Source organism: Paralichthys olivaceus, chromosome 8, assembly GCF_024713975.1.
Source record: "Paralichthys olivaceus isolate ysfri-2021 chromosome 8, ASM2471397v2, whole genome shotgun sequence".
Classification (NCBI taxonomy): domain Eukaryota; kingdom Metazoa; phylum Chordata; class Actinopteri; order Pleuronectiformes; family Paralichthyidae; genus Paralichthys; species Paralichthys olivaceus.
The window spans coordinates 15,402,511-15,421,201 of record NC_091100.1 but is presented as its reverse complement, the minus strand read 5'-3'; the positions used below and the strand labels follow the sequence as shown (position 1 = coordinate 15,421,201).

Below are 18,691 nucleotides of genomic sequence, written 5' to 3'. Positions count from 1 at the left end.
ACACACTCCCTACATAACCCAAAGGTTGGATATTTTTAATTGGAGAAGCTTCTCCGCTGCATTTACAGCCACGTGTATGATAATGTTTCGTCAGCTGCTTTGCAAATTATTCCCTGCTCACTTGCATAACAAAGCCAGAAAGAACAGAAAGGCCTTTAACTTAAGAAAAATATAGGAGGAAACCAGCAATGTCAGGAAAGTGAGAACAGCCTAATTGCGAGGGAGAGGCAAGGGAGGCATGATTGGGTTTTAAAGAGGATTTGTGTGCATGTGTTTGCACTGCTATCTGCTTGGGTTAGGTATAATAAGGTGGCGTGAAGCCAGTCTGTGGGAGAGCAGGAGGTGAACTGAGGTCACTGACTCCAGTCTCACTACAAGCTTCACTTCAATGATGGTGGAAGAGGTTGATGGTGGGTAATGGATTGAGAAGAGACATGGGGAGACTATGTTGACTTACTTACATTATCCAAAATGTTTCCAACGATGTTCAAACTCAGAGGAATCCCCAGGTTTATTCAAGGTAACATAGGATGTTCCTTTTTTGTCTTAGAATACACTGCTGGCCAGTTAGCTGGCTAATGGATCCCGATAATTCACTGCTGATTGCTGCGTAATGTGAATACAACTTTTTTATGTGACCTCATCCGTGAACATGTTTTGTGCCTGAGTCATGTTAGGTAGATAAAACAGGGGGAAAAGTAGAATACACCTTAGAAAGAAAGAAATCTCACAAATTCCCGTTACAGCCACACACTTAATCTGCATGATACTGTTGTAGAATGTTTTCTCAGTCAAACCTGTGCAGAGTCCACATCTCTAAATTCAAGGACATTTAGTCCACTGATATTGAAAAACAGATGGAAGTGAGAGATGGAAATCAAAGACCCTGTTAGAAAACAGAAAAGAGAAAGAAGAACCAATTAAAAAAATGTGAAGAGATGCAGCGATGGTCAAACTACAGCACCCACAAGGCAGAGAGAATATAGAGTAAAAACAAGTGTGCCGCCGAGAGAATTTGAAGACTCATCCAGAGACGCCTTACGTAACCTCTGTAGATAGCTCTTTTTGCATTAATCTCTTGGGTTATGCAAGCCATTTGTGGGCCAAAGCTCCAGACTTATAGCAATGAGCTTATGATGGAAACTAGCATTAGTTCCTTTACAGGATGCTGTAGCCGCTGCAGTACATGCACACATACATTGATTCACAAGAGCATTTTGAGCCTTTCTCTTCCAGTAAATCACTTTCTCTCACACAAGTCATACTTAAAGACCAATAGGTAGCTTAAGTCCACACATAGGCACTAATCTACTGATGGTACAGGGTAGCACTTACTTTCTGCTTTAACACTAGAGGCAGTACGGGCTTTTGATACTTCTGCACAACCAAACAGAATAAAAGCCAAACTCTGTAGAACCTAGATACAGTGCATCTGTTCAGTGTAAAGGCTACAGTGTCAACAGTAAACCTGAAATCATTGCACTAGATAAAACACAAGCCTATTCACCCGCTTACCACTACTGTGAGAAAGAGCTTAAAAGCAGTGCAGGGATTTGACTCTGGGAAAGACAGACTAATGCTCTTTGAGATTTGCTTATTATATGAATGGTTCAGTGGTTTGACTGACAAAAGGAGGAGACAGCACACATGGGCGAGCAATACCACTGTGGAAGCAAAACTGAGATATAAAGGAAATGTAGCTGGTAATGTACACAGGCAAATACAGACCTTTCCTGACAGCCTCCAAGTGAAATGTCAGGAGCATGTTGATGTTCTGACCCATGAGTGTTAAGGATTAAACTATATTATTATCACATCAGAACTCAGAACTCATGGGTCGGACTGTACTGTGAATATATCAGCAACACTATTGCGGGGGATAAACATATAACCAAATCTGAATCTGCTGGAGCACAATGCTCTGACAGGAAGGAATGCCAAAAACAGAACAGAAATTTTTCATTAGTGCTCCAAACACCATCGTAATTAAAACCAAAGCCTTACAAGTGAGAGGAAGGTTTGAATGAGTGGGAATCTCTGCTGTACCCAAGTATCAATCGGCAGATATCAGGAACAGAAGAGGCCAAACGTTTTTAGATTCTCTACATCTACTGTACTGGAGGGATTGGTTGGCTGGGACTCCACCTCCGACCCCAACTATCCCAGAGTCTGATCTCCATGGTAACTGACACATTACCTTTACAGTTGGGATGAGACTGTGAACTTGACTGCTCAAGTTTAAGGAAGTGAAAGTGTGGGAAGGGAGCGAACATTTAAAAACCATGAGAAGTCACTTTTGAAAAAAGTTGGTTTAGCCTAATAGCTTATAGCAGTGGGGACAGGATGGGACAAAAAGGTGCTGCTCATCCACCTTCACAATGACGGCTGCAGCTTTCAGTCCTCTGGACCCTGTGGACTGTGACGTATGGCACTCTGAGCTCTGTCAGTTCTCCCTCTCACACTAATACATCTCAGAAGCCTTTCCAATCTAATTGGCACTGAACTCAGCTCGTCAAGCTCGCTCGGTTAGCCCACATTGTGAGGAGTGCACACTCAGCAAAGGCAGGGAGATGCAAAAATCCGTATTGAATTAACTGGTGTGTGTGTGTGTGTGTGTGTGTGTGTGTGTGTGTGTGTGTGTGTGTGTGTGTGTGTGTGTGTGTGGGCAAGGAAGTGGTGCGATTAAAATTTCCCCTTTGTGAATAAATGAAGGAAAGAATGAGTCCAAAATTTGAAAAAAGAGATGAGCCTTCAAAAAAGGAATCCACTGCATAGAGCCATTATTTGCATATTTGAATAACAAGACTCCTGCCCCAACTCCACAGATGCCAACTCAGCACTTTGCTGTTCTCCCCTTTCTTCCCAGTTGGCTCCTACACACGTTTTTACCTGAGCAGTGACAGCACTGAGAGTGAGATATGTCTTCACTGCCACAGAAAACGGTGAATATAAGTGTATGACTCCCTGTGTCAGTATGTCCTGCAGACCACAAGTCAACATGCATCACTTTAATTTAGAAAGTGCACAAAATATACATTTATACTTCAGTGTGTTGCAATCCCGAGTTACAGTTTTACTCTTTATTCTCTCGTCTATTTTCACCACAGAACATTAATGAGTCTGTTTGCTCTGTTTATGCTTTTCTCATGATCAGTGTCCAGCCACATGACCACAGTATTGACTTGAACTATATACAAACCAAGGTGTAGATTATATACACTTATACAACTCAAGCAAAGACGCATCCCCTCAGTGGCCAATTACAGCCACCCTCTGCTCCCTCCTCAGCCAATCACAACTCTCACACATCACTGTGTGAGAGCTGTGGAGTTGTGGAGGTGGATGGACTCTAGGCGCTTCTTGTTCAGTTTTGTTCTTATGTTGTTCCTGTTGCCCTGAGGAAAGTGAAGCTGCCTGTTTTTGTCCGTCTCTCCACCTGTCTGTCTTTAGGGTAAAACATATTTCATATCTCTTCTGTCTTTGTGTTGTTGCACATTCTTTATGATGGGAACAAAGGAGCAATGACATTATGTCTACAGAAGTGGATAAGATTGAGTGCACACGAGATAGACAAAGAGAAAGAAACTACTAGATTGACGAACTAATACAAGTGTCAGCGTAAACGAACAAATAATTAATATATATTTTACAGCAATTATCAGAAGCTTTTAAGATTTAAACACAATTATACTCAGATCGATTCAATGGAAAAATTGTTTATCTGCCAGTACGCCTCTTTACTTCATCACACTAGAAGACTTCCTTTTTTACTAAATACTTTTATCTCAATCACAATACATCAGCATCTACAGTGTGACTGATTTGAGGAACACTGAAATAATTGTGAGACATTCAAAGTGTTGAATCTGTTGCTGCCTTTACAACTTGTCTTAAAACTTATTTCATAGAATAGCCTTTCCTAACAGCTATCACAGATCTGTGGCCTTGGGCTTTTTCTTATTTTCTAAAGTTTTTAATCTTTTATTTTCTTTCATTGAGAGTTTTATTGATCATGTTTTCAATGTCCTTCTCTTGGAAAGCATTTTGTGCTTGCTTTGCTTTCATGGAGAGTTTTTCTTTAACACCTTTATTTCCTTTTACTGATATTTTTTTGCGGGGTATGTTTTCAATGTTCTCACCTTTGGAAGCATTTTGAGCTTTTTACTTGAGAAGTCTCAAGAAACTACAACGAGCACCCTGCAGTTCCATGCCTCAACCAACCAGTAGAGTTACAGTTGATATCCCTGTCTGTCCAGACTCATGTAATATGTGTGGTGAAGTGTATTAAGTGTAATGAGAAGTGTGTGAATTCTTGAGTTGTGAAGTCAAAATAACCTTGACCTTTGAACACCAAAATGTGGCTTTGATTGTCACTGGAGAAAAAGCACAATAAACTAATAACAACAATAATTATAACAATAATTACTATTATAAGGTTTTATAAGGTTTTCTTTATATTAATAATAAAGACATACACAGATTGGTAGAGAACGAGGCCCACATCATTTTTGTTACGGTTAGCAAATCTTTGTAACAGGAAAACTAAGTTCAAGCTTTTTTGTGTTATTGATAATAGCAACCAAGATAAATTAAATGTATGAGAAGAATATAAGTGACACATCAACAGTAATGATTGAACACATCGCATAACCAGCCTTGTTCCCCTTTCCTGCAGCAAACCATGTGGAAAGTTGACATCAGGAGACAAAGCTGTTGTGCTGTTTCACACACAAGTGTTTTTAAAAGGACTGAGTCATGATCCAAATGCAGTCTGAAGAAAGTTGCACTGTTTCACCGAGTAATCCAAAGCTAAAGGCCCCTTTTCCCTCCAAAGCCATTTCATGTTGGTGAGGGGGAGAAAATAATTCTTCATGATGGTACGTTTCTTCTGCACAGTCTCCGAAAAAAACATCACAGGTTTGTGAGAGGGACCAGTTTAAAAATGTGGGCCCCAAGATACTACGGTGACAAGCACGCAGTGAAAATGATCCTGCCATCCATTTCAAATCTGACAGCTGAACCCAAGCCTTTGTGCGAGTCCCTGCCATCTCTAAACTAATTCTTTAAGTATAAAATTCCTCTCGATTTTCCAACTCTCTCCTGGTCCCTGCTGACGTGTTATATGTCTACAAAATGACTGCCAGAGGCTGCGAGTCAATACAGTACTTCAGCTATGATTTGTGAGAGTTGTCTCAGGAAATGCTCAGTGTAAAATTCAGCGTACAGTGCTGGGTCTCAATGGACATCATTATATTGATCTATACGCTATGGTGGTGTCATCGCAGTGATCAGTGATGGCAGAAAGACAAAGACTATCGGCACAATCAAGACTGAACAAAGATGTTGCCTATCTACTGTATGATTCAGCTGTCTCCTCGCACTCATACCTATTCATAATTCTGCTGTTCAACATTAGCCATCCATCTTCAGCCTGACAGCCCGTGTGATTTATTCAGTCTAAGCCATGAAGTAGATATTGCGTAGCCTGGACAGAACAAGCCTGAGGGATCTTTCCCAACAGGATAGATTTACATCCATCCACCCCCCTCAGTGTGAGTGTGTGTGTGTGTGTGTGTGTGTGTGTGTGTTTGTGTGTGTTGGCTCTACAGCTGTATCCGTCAGCAGAAACATGTAAGTGTGCTGACGCAGTGGATGAAAAGACACACCAACGCAGTCACACTGACAGGAAGCTGTGGAGTGCATCAATATGGGATCAATATGGCGACAAATATATCAACGGGACCTTGGGGACCTCCTGCCTAATCTCCACAGTAAGTAAGTAAAATTAGATCACAATGCTCTCTTACTGAAACAGAATATGTGGAAACACAAGAGCACAGTGATAATGGAAGGATTGTAAATGGTCACAGGTTTGCTGACAAAACTGTCATCAGGGGCTGTAAATAACACAGGCTGATGATAGAAAGGTACCAAACGTGTAACCTTGATCCTGCAAATCAATAAAACACACACTATTCAAGGCAAATATGTTTCCTTATCTGAATATATCAGATATTGTCTGAATTTATCAGGATTATGCAAAAACTACTCAATCGATTACCATGAAATTTTGAAAGAGGGGTGGAGCATGTCCTAAAGATACAACTGGTTCGCTGTAAAGAGTTAATTTGATGACTGACACCATATCTCTTATCACTTACTTAAAGCCTATTAACAAGTCAAATCAGCAGCTGAGTGTCAACATCCATGAATCCATCTACACCAAACAGTTGAACCTGTTCGGTGTAGTTAGCACACAGTAACTCACCCCTGCAGCTCCTTGACAGACATAGAGATCTTCAGGTTATGTCCCAGGACATGGAGAGCTGTGAGGATGTCAGCCCACTGGACCATCTCTCCCAATGGACCCCCCTTCAGCACCTTGGGGCTGAAAACATCTCCAGACTCCTCTGTCAGGAAGCCTACATGGACCAGGATCTAGAGAAAGACAGGGACATAATGTATTGTAGCTGTTGCAGTTGAAATGTCTATGGACTCTCTACATGAGAACTATACAGACTGCAAAAATCCTTTCTGTGAACTAAAAAATCTATTCAAGAAAAAGCTTAAGAGATAGTAATTTTCCTACGACAGATTCCTAGATATATATGAACATCTGGGAATTACCTGCACTCCCCATAATTGGAGCTAAACAAACTAGATAGAGGATAGTGGGTTTCCATAGTCTTTCCAATTAAATTTTCATGATTTACAAGCAACATGTCTGGCTGATGCTCGTAATGTTTTTTTTAAAGTAAATTTAATTCAATCTGATTAATGTTATATTATTTGTATCCGGTGTGTGTGAGTAAAGTTAAGCCCCTTGAAAGTTAAGCTTCGGCAGTTCAAACTGTTTTAATGAGTTTGAGGATTAAAATCGTTAGAATTTCAGACTCTTCCAAAAAGAAATTATGGAATCTGAAAACTAATTCTTTGAAATCCTCAATGACTCATCCCCTCATGCCCCAATGGAATAGCATGCACATGTAGAAAGCCATCATAATGGACTGTACTGTAAAACTCATCTCCTATGAACCATATGTCTATAAAGATAACTGCGAGTATTTCCAGACACCCAAAAAAAAACAAATTCCCTTTTGTTTTAGAAAAGTATAAAATATGTGAAGGTATTTATTGTAGTGTATGTTTTGCATTATTTTACAACTCTGCATTTTACAGGCTATACAGACCTGTCACACGTGCGCTTAGCAACTGCATAATTAGAGCAACCCACCGAGAAATGAGCAACACGTTGCTTTTCACAGCGGATTAGACACGGCCATGTCCAAACCTTGCTCTGCTGAGTAATCCTGATTAGCTAACGCAGCATGAACACCTCCTGCTGCTTTGGCTGGCAAACGGAGCCCGCAACTTTCATCATGCAACATGCCTAATGAGCTCAGGGTCAACTGTGTGGAATTGGCCGTAAAGGTTTGATGGCGACTTCTCGCTTTGTAGCTCTCTCTCTCTGGTAGTGTATGTGCGTCCTGTGTCTCTACCTGCACATCTGTGGAGGTAATGATGAGAAGCTTCCAAGAGCTTTTACTGCAGTGTGCTCTCTTATGAGTCATCACAGGACACAAAACAAACACTGCCCCCACATATCACATATTTCATGATCCTGAAATCCAGTCAGACGGAAATAGAGACAAAACAGCAGTAACCCCTCTCGAAGAGTATTTTATATTGTAATTAAACATATACTGTTTTAAGAGGTTGTGTATACAGCTCTATACGTGCAGTACAAATACTCATTCTGCTGATGTCCCACAGTTAATATGTGTGTAAAACGTTGGACAATGGTGTGTGTGCAGCAGCGAGAAGCTCCAGTGAGTCTCCAGCTGCCGGAAAAAAATCCCCTGATTTAATGAGCCTGCTCTATTAACTTCTGCTTCATAAAAAAAGATAAGTGAAATTTAATTACAGTTTGGGTGGCAGATGGCAAAAGTGAGAATTCATGAAACCAATACTACTGACTCTCTTGACTTAGTGTTGGTGGCAGTGGTGAGGGAGTATCGCATAAACACTGGCTAACTTGCAAAAATGGAGACAGAGGGAGCCACATTTTACATACTGGCAAAGGAACAGCAACAACAACACATGGACATGAATAACTGTGGACTGAACACAATTGCAAAGTTATGGGCAGGGAGGTATGAACACTTTGCAAAATGTGGTAACTTGAGCCCATAATCTAAACTGCTAAGGAGGGATTTCACTTCCTCACCAACAGTGAGTGTTCATTTCAATTAGCTAATGTCAAATCTGTTGTGTTGGGTAATACAATTAAAATGGAGTTCAATTAAAACATATCAGTACAACGCTGGAGAAGTTACCTTTATATCACAAAGTAGGAATTGGTATCTAGAGTGAAGAGGGGAGAGAAACTAGCGTTTTCCCGAGCAGATCGCTGCTACACAGTCTCACGCCAACTCAATCTCACATTTGCCTGTGCGCTCGCTTGAAAACGATCGACTGGGAAAGCCACACAATGGGAAGTGAGGAGCAGAGAGACTAACTCTTCCTCATGAACTCCTGTATGACCGCCAGCTGCCTCCCCCAGGATCAACCGATCACACACACGAGAGCATAGCTCTTTCTGCCGTGGACTTATGGCACTCCCAGATGGTGTGTGCGTGTGTGCTGATTGAATTTTGTTAAATTGTGATTGTTTCAGAGCTTCACAGACACACATCAGTGAGCCCCAGTCAGACCCCTGTGTGTGTGTTTGGGGATGTTTGCGAGCGTTCAGCGTGGATGAACACACACTCGCCGTGAGCTTGGGGGAGATTCTCAACAGGATCTGAAGCTGCTCGCCACTGTCAATGTCCCATAGGGATTCAACACAAAGACCCGCCAAACCCACGGAGACAGACTGAGAAGTACGAGAACAACACCCTCATGCTGAAACCTCTCGCTCACCTTTACAATGTCCCATCTGCCTGCTTGTGTGTTCAACTGTAATGCGACACATAAAGGCCCTTTTCCCTGCTCTGGAAGTTGTTTACTGATTACATATCTGGGAGAGGCTGTGGAAAAGTAAACCTTGTTTCATGTGCTGATGTTAGAAATGTTTTATGTACTGTAACATGGATGTGTGTCTAAGTTAAAGAATCTGCATGCAAAAGCAGTGGCATTGAAGTGGAGTGGCTCTTAAGGATGTGGTACCACTTATGCTGCTGTGCTCCACTCATCACTAACAGGCTAACTACACAAGAATGCTAATGCTTGTCTCAGCATCTGTAAGCGGCCTGAATGCGTTGAGAGTGTGTGAGTTTGTGTGAGTGTGTGTGCGTGTGTGACCCAGTTCGCTCATGCACTGTGGCCCTTGTGAAGGTCGCAGCTGTCTGATGGAAGTCCACAGGTGGCAACACAAGCTGGCACTGCCAGCCATCAATACTCTATCCTTAATTTCACCTTCTCTCTAATCCACCTCAACAGAATCCTCTCCCTTCTTTATTTCCCCTCACGTCTTTCCTCCTATGCCATATTCCTCCAGCCTCTTTCCTTCTGACTTCTCTGTTTTCACATGAACTCTGGAGGATGTCCGCACAGTAGGGCTCTGACTTTCTCTGAAGTTTGTCCTTTACATATGAACAACACAGCAGGAGTTTCTTCAGGTCAGACACGTTCAAAACAACATAGAAATCTCTGGAGTGTTCAGGTAAGGGGTGGCACAGCATGCAGGACGTAGCTTATTAATTACCGCTGTGGAGATCGCACGTCTGCCCTTATCACCAAACTCTCTGTTGACATCTTCATCAGTGTCTTCTACGTGTATTACAACTCTTTTTCCTCCTGAGATATTTGTATTAGAAACACCAACAAGATGTCCACTCCCTTATGGTGAATCCCCCAGAGAGAGGGCATTATCCAGAGGTCTTAACGGGGGCCGGCAGGACAAACTCCACAGCCTCTCACCCTCACATTTGCATTCTTACATATAGCTCCTTCGGAGAATGTCAAGAGAATATCCAGACTTAAGTCCATGTCTGAAAGCAGCTAAACACACACTCACACACACGCTTCCTCACTTCACCTTCTATTCCATTTGTCTCCTCCACTGTCTGCATCTCATCAGTCAGAGGTCGATGAACTGTCACATGCTGACAAACACTGACAGCTCAGTGCACACTAAGCAGGCACAGATGTACACAAAGTCACTTGCCACGGGTTAAGAGCAGGTGAAGGTCGCTGTCTTTGAGTCTGCACTGCTGTCTCTAAAAAAGCTTTTCATTATGCCACAGCTTAGGTGAATATGTCTACTTGATACGGAGGAAAGGAGAGAGCAGCAGTTTTTAAAATAGCTACGTTATAGCGGTTGAATGGGTTAACCCGCGGTCTTTGATTAAGTTTGATAACAGCGATGGAGAAAAAGACGAGTTTCCAAGTGTACAAAGGGTTGATTGTGTTCTCTCTGAATTTCTCAATTACTGAAGAAATTGACAGATTAGCTGCAAAATAAGAGTTTTCTAAAAATATTTAACACAGACTTCATCTTCACTGTGCAAAATCTCTCCGACGTCTGTCAAACATCTCAAATATATTTGTAAAAAATCTCTTTCGCATCGACTCTCTCTGGTAAAAAACTTCAGAGATCCCAGTCCTTGTGTCTGCCGCTGACAGCTGAAAAGAATCCTCTTGCTTTTTCTCTCATTTTCCTCTCTCTGTCGATCCTGTCTCTCTTTAAACTCACGCCTCTCGTCGAATGATTCATTTGTTCTGTGTGTAAACATCTAACTCTGCTTACAATCATAGAAAAAGATAAACAAGGACACAGAACCGAATCAACAGAGCCTCATTGGAATTGCAAAGACTGCACACTGAGGCGGAATGCTGAAGTTGATATTGAAAGAGGGGATTTGGTCAAAGACATAGGCAAGCACAGGGCAACAGGCAATTCACATCTGACAGATTTTTTTCCCTCAGAGGTCAGAGTTAATTAAATTCAAATAGCTTATTTTAAAGTTTAAATGAAATCCTCCTCTGAGGGATGAAGGTAAATGTGACTGGAAGAGACAGAGATTTAATTTTCAACTCAGAAATTGTTTCAAATGAAATAAAAAATAAGGCTCTGCTCTCCTTAGCTTTTGTTGCAGTGATATCCTTGTAGCAGTCGTATACACACACAGAAAACCCAAGACACACACAAACAAACACAGTTTTACTTCCGTTGCTAATTATTGTGATTAACAGCTTTTGACAGGCGAGGCCAACTCTTACCAACACCAGGACATCTGTTGTTGAGATAGCAGCAGTAGGTTGTGTGGCATATATTCTGCTCAAGCAGCCACACAAACCGTGATCGAGGATAACAAATCCCCTCCGTGCACAGCAAGAAAGGAGAACATCAATCACAGTGACAGAGGACTATTTCCACCCTTGTTAACTTATTTTGAAGAGAGATGGGGCAGAGGGAAACATTTTAGAGAGACGAGGCAGCGTGTGTGCTTGATCTGCCTTCTTGCATTTACTTGTTTATTTATCATTGTTTCTTAACTAAAAGATTATGAGTCATTGCACAGTTAAACCTATATTGTGGTGTTGTAGAAGGTTACGTAATGCAGAAAGTCTCCAGAAGTTTTAATCACAGTGTGCTTCAGCTGGCATTTGGAAAAGTAAGCCTTTAAACGACAGCCTTACATTTTCCTTTATTTATAACCAATTTCTAATGAAATTGCCAATATCCACAGAAAAACTGGCCCAGTCTGGTCTTTGTTGCTTACTCATCTCCACTGTGCCTCATGACTCCCCTATCTCCCTCCATCAATCCTTTCCTAATCCATATTCTACAGTATCCTTCCCCACTTCTCTTATTCTTCTCCTTCTGGCACTGGCTCATGCTTGGCATCCTCTTCCGCCTTTTCATTTCTCCTCTCATTTCTTTCCCCCTTTCTTTCTTTCTTCCTCTCTTCCTCTCCTCCTTCCTTCCTTTCTTACTTACATGGTGACAACCACAAATTAGCCAAGCCTTTGCCACACAGCTTTAACTGCAACCAAAATGAAGTTTACCGAATGTTCGATTAGATTTAGATTTTACCGTACACAGCTTTAAAAATCATTTTCAAAATGGATAGACACATTGAAAGACACATCAACTACAGCGGAAGAATGCAGACTGCAGCTATGGATGACAACCTATCATCTTCTGTCTTTTTTCTCCTAATAGATCTTATCATTCAAATTGAGAAACTTCAAGAAGCATCTGACTAAAGCACTTTGTGCTTAACTACTTCAGTGGAAAACTGTTTTTGCCATAACTATTATCTTTGAAAGGAAAAGCGTTCTGCTAACCTGGAATCACCCATTTCACTGTGAGACATTTGTAGATCATTTTGAGTCTCATTATTTATTTTTTCTTTCCAGATTGAACTTGTTTTTCATGTTTCACATCTTTTCTCAGCTGCACTTGACAAAAAAAAGTTATTATGCTAACTGACTAAAACATGCATCCACTAACATCTATCCATCGGTACTTCGTCTTCATCTCTCAGCAGTTTCTCTCACCTTCTTCTGGTCCCTCCATCTTTGCTCCAGTTTAGCATCCAGGCGGTTGGCGGCTGTCGCCCACTGCTGTGCAAGGCGGCGGATTCGGCGCCTCATGAAGCTGAGGGACTCCTTTCCTGTCCCAACCTGGTCCAAAAGTACAGAGAGGTCTGTGCGGAATGCAGCCTGGTTGGGAGAAGGGTTGATGGAGAGAAGTAAAAGTAAAGTTAAAGGGGAAATTGGAAAGAGGGGAGGAAATTTGAACAGACATTTTTGTTTTCAGAGAATGTATCCTCCTGACTTTGTTGATCCAAACATGCCAGCATGAGGTTGTAATTTGTGGCTCAACAGCGGTTGGACAGATTCCTATGTATTTTCTTTATGTTGTCTTGTGGTTCAGTTTATCTATCTTACTTTTGGGTTTTCTTTACAAAACAACCTTTGAGAAATAGCTATATGATGTGTATAGTATTTTCTCTTTTTAGTTCGGTCAATGTCCCATCCACTAACATGTAGGAGGCGGTTCTGTAACCAGCCACCAGGGGGGATATCAAGATGCTTTGGCTTTACTTTTGTGACATTTCTTATACAAACTACTTTAAACTGTGTGGTTGTGCAGTTGAAAAACTGCTTATTCCGTCCATCCAAATCGAAAACATTATTATGCATGGACTCTGCCCCAGAGTGCAGTTTTGGTTGTATGGTGTCATCACAGTGAGGAGCAAAGCAAGTAATAAAAATATATTCTAATATATATTCTAAACTCTATTAAATTATAAACAGACCATAAACACACACCTTATACACATTTGTGTATAGGGAATTAAAGGTTTGCACTGATCTACAACCTCCATTAGCAGAAGATGATGATGAGGCCTGTTTTAATTGGTTGAGAGTAAGTACGGTCGGATGAAGGTTAACTATTATATAGCCAGGAGGGCAAACTGTTGACACTCCTATAACATCAGAGCAAAACAACCCACATCCTCCTGCTTTTTTGTACTATTTGATTGGTACTGCAGAACATTTAATGACTACTTTTTTATTAATTACTCATTTTTTAAATTGAAGAGGAAGATAGAAAGGTAGCAATTCAGGGAAAATACTAGAGTGTAAAGACAATTCTGATGGTATTTTATATGTGGCTTATGTGGCTTCAACAAATATTTGACAGTAAACTAAACCAGAAAGTACTTTCTTGAATATACAAGAGCTATATGGAAAAAATTTGAACAGGGTGAAACACAGTAAAGGTTACTTGTGTTTATTAATTACATTTGTTTGCCCTAATTTCTACCATAACAATAATTTAAGAGTGAAGTACCTAAAAAGAAAATCTCTGCTACCACTGAATACAGGTTATGTTTTCATATTCCAGCGCAGCATCAAATCACCGTCTGGAGTGAAGCAAAGACTGTCAGGCTGAATCCTGCACATCTTCACAGCTGCAGAGAAATTTGTTCAGTGATTGGCAATTATGTGATCAAACCCAGATTTTATGCCATTCTCACTGAAGACTTGACGTCTTTTCTTCTCTTCCTAACACATTTCACTCACCTGGTCTGATTCTAAATAGATCTACATGCGTTCTCACATGCCTATAGTTGTTGTCTTTTGCTGTTTGGTGATACTCACACTGTGTTTTTGTTTATAGTCTCCTCACCTGTCTCTTGGGGGCCTTTGGCAGCTGTGCATGTTGTGGGGGGGGGCTGCTGTTGTTCCTCCAGGCCAGTGGGGGGCAGAACCACTCCACCTCGCTCAGGTAGATGAGGAAGGAGCAGTCTGAACCGTCGACGCCGTAGAAGGCATAGCAAGGGTCTGACGTCCAACGGGCACGCATCCACTGTTCAGAAAAGAACCCACACAAACAATCAACAAGCAGAGGTTCTCCATCAAAGTGGTTTTGTTGCCACGTCATGAAAACATTTTCATTTAATCTCAATGCAAAACACATAGCCCTACTTTAATGGAATAAAAATAAACAGATTGACACCTACATCTACTTTCCCAGGACACTCTGGGAAGCGTGGGTCTCTTGGCACTTCACATTGGCTTGACGTCCCATCTCTGATTGCTGAAAAAACACAGGGAGGGAAATTTTTTTATCTTCAGTTATAAACCATCCATTTTTTTTTTGTCAGCTGGAGATTTTCTAGAAGACGGCGTGCACAACACCAGGATCAACATCCACTTTTATTAAATCCAACTATAAACGATCAGTCGATATTTGAGTTTGCTCCACCCACAACGACTGTTGCTTCATTAGTCTACAGGCTCACAAGCTCAGGTCATTGAAATCTCTTTTAATGGGAATATCTATTCTCCAGTGAAACTAATGATTCCAACAGCAATGAACCAGAATAACATTATCAATCAGCTCATTGACCAACATATGGTGCATGTCAAACCCCTTTTAAAATGGAAGTTTAAATCGATTAACTTGAACAAAATGACTGGCTCACCCCTCAGGACTGTGACACTCACATTAACCACTTATCTCTTCCCGTTTGGATGTATTTTATGGCGAGATTCACCTTCTCTGTTAACGTCATCACATTTCCAGTGTAAGTCGGTGCCCATAAATCCCATATATACTGTACGCTCTACTGCAGTGCATGCTATTCACCGGGATGGACGAAGCAGCACAGCCGTTCGTCTCCCACCGTTGCAGAGTGTCCTAGGGTTGGGCTAGCAAGTATGTCTACTCACTTAGGCTGCACTCAACTGCATTAATTGCTTCACTGACTTAGTTAACTGCCTCTCTGCTGCTGATGTGAGGAAAGGAAGGGACCAGAGTGACAGAGAAAACTGAAATTATATTGTCTGTGAAAGAACCAATGCAGCTTCATTTTCTCATTGTATTTCTGTCTTTAAAGCCCCTCCCTCACTCCCTCCTCTCCCTCTGTCTCTCTGGACCAACAAATTTGCCTTCTCTCCTGATTCTGTCTGTCTCCATTTGCGTAATGAAAAAGAGACATTTCTCCACATAAGTCTTCCCTGGGGCTTCTCTCTATTGACTGGAAACGCACACACACTTACACACACACTTACACAAGGGGCCTACAAATATGATTACAATAGGAACCACTGCAGAGACAATTGGAAATGTGGTCAGCTAACTAGATAAAAACTTGACTCCTGTCCTTGCAAGACAGAACATAAAAGCCTTGTCAGTGCTTGAGGGGGCAGGAAATTCTAATCATGTCCTCTGCGCCTCTCTTTCTTGCTGTCGCTGCCTCTCACACACGTCCGACCATGAGATAAATAAAGCACCACTGAGCCGTATGATAATAAAGTCTGCCGGCGCTGTTTCAATTCATCTGTGATTAGAGAAAGCAGCAGCATTTTCATTATGGCGTGTGCCATCGTTCCCGCAGATGCAGCGGGGGAAAACAAAAGAAGACATTATGCTGATTTATTATCATGTTAAGAGTTGGGCAATTACCCTTAAGAGAAAAAAACCGAAAGGAAAATAAGAAAGAAATGATTATAATTGTGTGCGTGAACAGAACTGTCACAAGCTTAAAATTATTACTGATTTGATTAAAAATGAGCAAGGGAAAGACATTGGAACACAACAGAGCCAACTATATCACTATCATCTGATCCTGGGCTGGTCTTCATATAAGTAAATGCTGGAAAAGTTTCAGCAAACACTCCAATGTGTTAAAGGTTTATGAATTGCACTGATGTTTCAGTGGAATTATCAGGCATTGTTCCAATACTGTTTTCATTTTGTATAAAATATTAGTATTTTATCCAAGTGTCAGAAGTGATTTTTGTGCAAATAGAAAAATCTGCAAAAAACAAGTGCATCTTTCTCTAACTGTGTATGTGTATATCTGCAGTTATGTTTTCTTTTCCATTCTCTTTTAAAGCAACTTCATTTTGCTCCAGTTTAAGCTGACAGCTGTGCCGGAGTCCAGCTGTGATTTAAGTACAACATAATAGGACAGTAGGGTAGTGATTACATGTCAAATTAGAAAACTGGAATCCAACACATTTATGATTTACTTGAATGATCTGTACATCAGGTCTACCAGTTTTTCATCTCTCCATGTACTGTCAGATCAGATGTCTTTGTGTAAGATCTGTGTTTATTTATTAATAGCTTGTTGTAATTTGGGTCCACAGTACATTGAAGTCCATGATGACTATCCCCAGGCTTAATGAAGTATGAGAGATGCCGTGTAAGTGAATCATGAGTCAAACATTCATATAAACCTCATATATGCTTTTGATTGAACCTTTTTATCCTGTTTTTTCATATCATGCACCTTTTGAGGATTGCTGCAAAATTCTGTTGTACACTGTGCAATGACAATAACAAGATTCTATATAATAATGATGTACCTCTTCCTTGCACCATGCTGTTTTGCAGTATTTGCTCCACCCTGATGGCCATGTTAGAGACGTTCTGGGCTATAGCTTGGATCCTCTCCACCAGGCCGGCTGGTTGAAACCTGCACACACACACACACACACACACACACACACACACACACACACACACACACACACAACAGACAGTGAAGAAGAGATAAAGGCATGTGACAATGACAGGTAAACTTACTACACTACTGACACACAATGTGAACTCAATTCAAAACAGAGTGCCAAGGAGAAGAAGCAAACACCTCTGCATTGAGGTAAAGAATTTCTATTAAACACACACATGCATGCACACACAAACATACACAACACACACACACACACACACACACACACACACACACACACACACACACACACACAGCTGGCACTTGAAACCTCTCTCCTCTTCCACTAGTATCACCTCAGTTGTATCACTTCCTCCATAAGTCCCTTCCCTAATTTACATTCCCCCTTGCTCACTTCAGTCATGGAGCATTCTCGCTCCTCTCCATTTATTCCACACTTTCACTACTGTCTCATTGTTGTTTCTGCTTTTTTTCGGTTTCACTCTATCCTCTCCTCTACCCTGCCAGGTCTCCTCTGCTTCTCCTTCCTCCTTTGTTTTTTACATCTTAACAGATGTAGAAGTGTTAGGGGAGGATGCAAATTGGAAGACACTTGGTTGGAGCGTGAAATAGAAAAAGACCTGCGCTGTTAATACCACTTTCTTTGTAGGGTGAGATACTTCCCATTCACATAATGTGATGTGTGGAAAATGTGTATGTTGTGTGTTTAATTTCATCTGGTTTGTGAGCATTAGGCTGCATGGCTGCACATGCAAAACCAAGCCTGTAAACCCATACATGTTCATACTGCTGTGCCCATTAAGTCTATTTTAATGACTTGATTCCAGTGTGTGTGTATGTGTGTGTGTGTGTGAGTGTGTGTGTGTGTGTGTACAGGCTGGAATGCACCACTGTGTAACTAACCTAACCAACAGCAGCAGCTGCATGAAAATGAAAACAAAACAAAAAATCATGGAATCAAGGGAATATGCGAGGAAAGTGCATTTGTTGCTTAACAAAGTGTAAACAAAAAGCGAGACAGCCATCACAGTCACAGGCAGTCTCCATGCTCCATTAACAGCTTTGTAAGTGTCACATACTGTATAAGCATCGCTGAGTGTGTCTGCATGCTCTTTAATATGTTTGCTGCAACAGACAAGACGTTATTCCCCACTGCAAGTGTATTTCAGGGGCAACAGCTGTCTGCAAAAAGTGAAACCGTGCTGACGTGAAATTAAGAAGTCATGTAGAGTGCTTTTGTTGCTTTAAATCGTGTGTGGCTGCTGTTTGTGGTCCTTAGCAGACTGCACGTACGGGCGTCCACTCCTCCAGTGAATTTCAACTCATCAAGATCATATGGAACATGCACAGTGTTGTGTGGTGCTCTGGTGTTAGACAGTTTTTGATGTCTCATCTGCAGCAAGTATAAAATGCTGCGGCTCAGTTTTTAAAGGACAGGACCCCATTTAACCTGCTCCGGTTTCTCCACACAGGCTGCCAGCACATTTTAGGAATGATTTCAAGATTAAGTGTTTGTTTTTAAAGCTCTGAAGGGTTAAGCGCCTCCTCTTTGACCTCTTACTTTTGCAATTGCCCGTATCACAACTGAAGCCGATCAGATGATTCTGGAGATAAAGGAGATTGGGCCTTTGCAGTACTTGCCCTTAAAGTGTGGAGCAGTCTACCTCTCCACATTAGGACTTCACCAACTCAGGACAATTTTAAAAACTGAGACTTTATTTATGTGGCTTTATCTTATTTTACTG

The 18,691-nt window shown here is 41.3% G+C and overlaps 1 protein-coding gene across 1 annotated transcript in view; it reads right to left on the bottom strand.

Moving 5' to 3' along the window:
* The window catches only part of LOC109627726 (alpha-1,6-mannosylglycoprotein 6-beta-N-acetylglucosaminyltransferase B-like), a 100,973-nt gene that overhangs the window by 40,666 nt on the left and 41,616 nt on the right, over window positions 1-18,691 (bottom strand). Inside the window, exons 4-8 of the mRNA XM_069530662.1 lie at window positions 16,840-16,949; window positions 14,484-14,560; window positions 14,150-14,329; window positions 12,508-12,672; window positions 6,269-6,438 (exon numbers count right to left, since the gene is read on the bottom strand). Coding sequence (XP_069386763.1) covers window positions 6,269-6,438; window positions 12,508-12,672; window positions 14,150-14,329; window positions 14,484-14,560; window positions 16,840-16,949 — 702 coding nt within the window. The remainder of the gene's footprint in view (window positions 1-6,268; window positions 6,439-12,507; window positions 12,673-14,149; window positions 14,330-14,483; window positions 14,561-16,839; window positions 16,950-18,691) is intronic.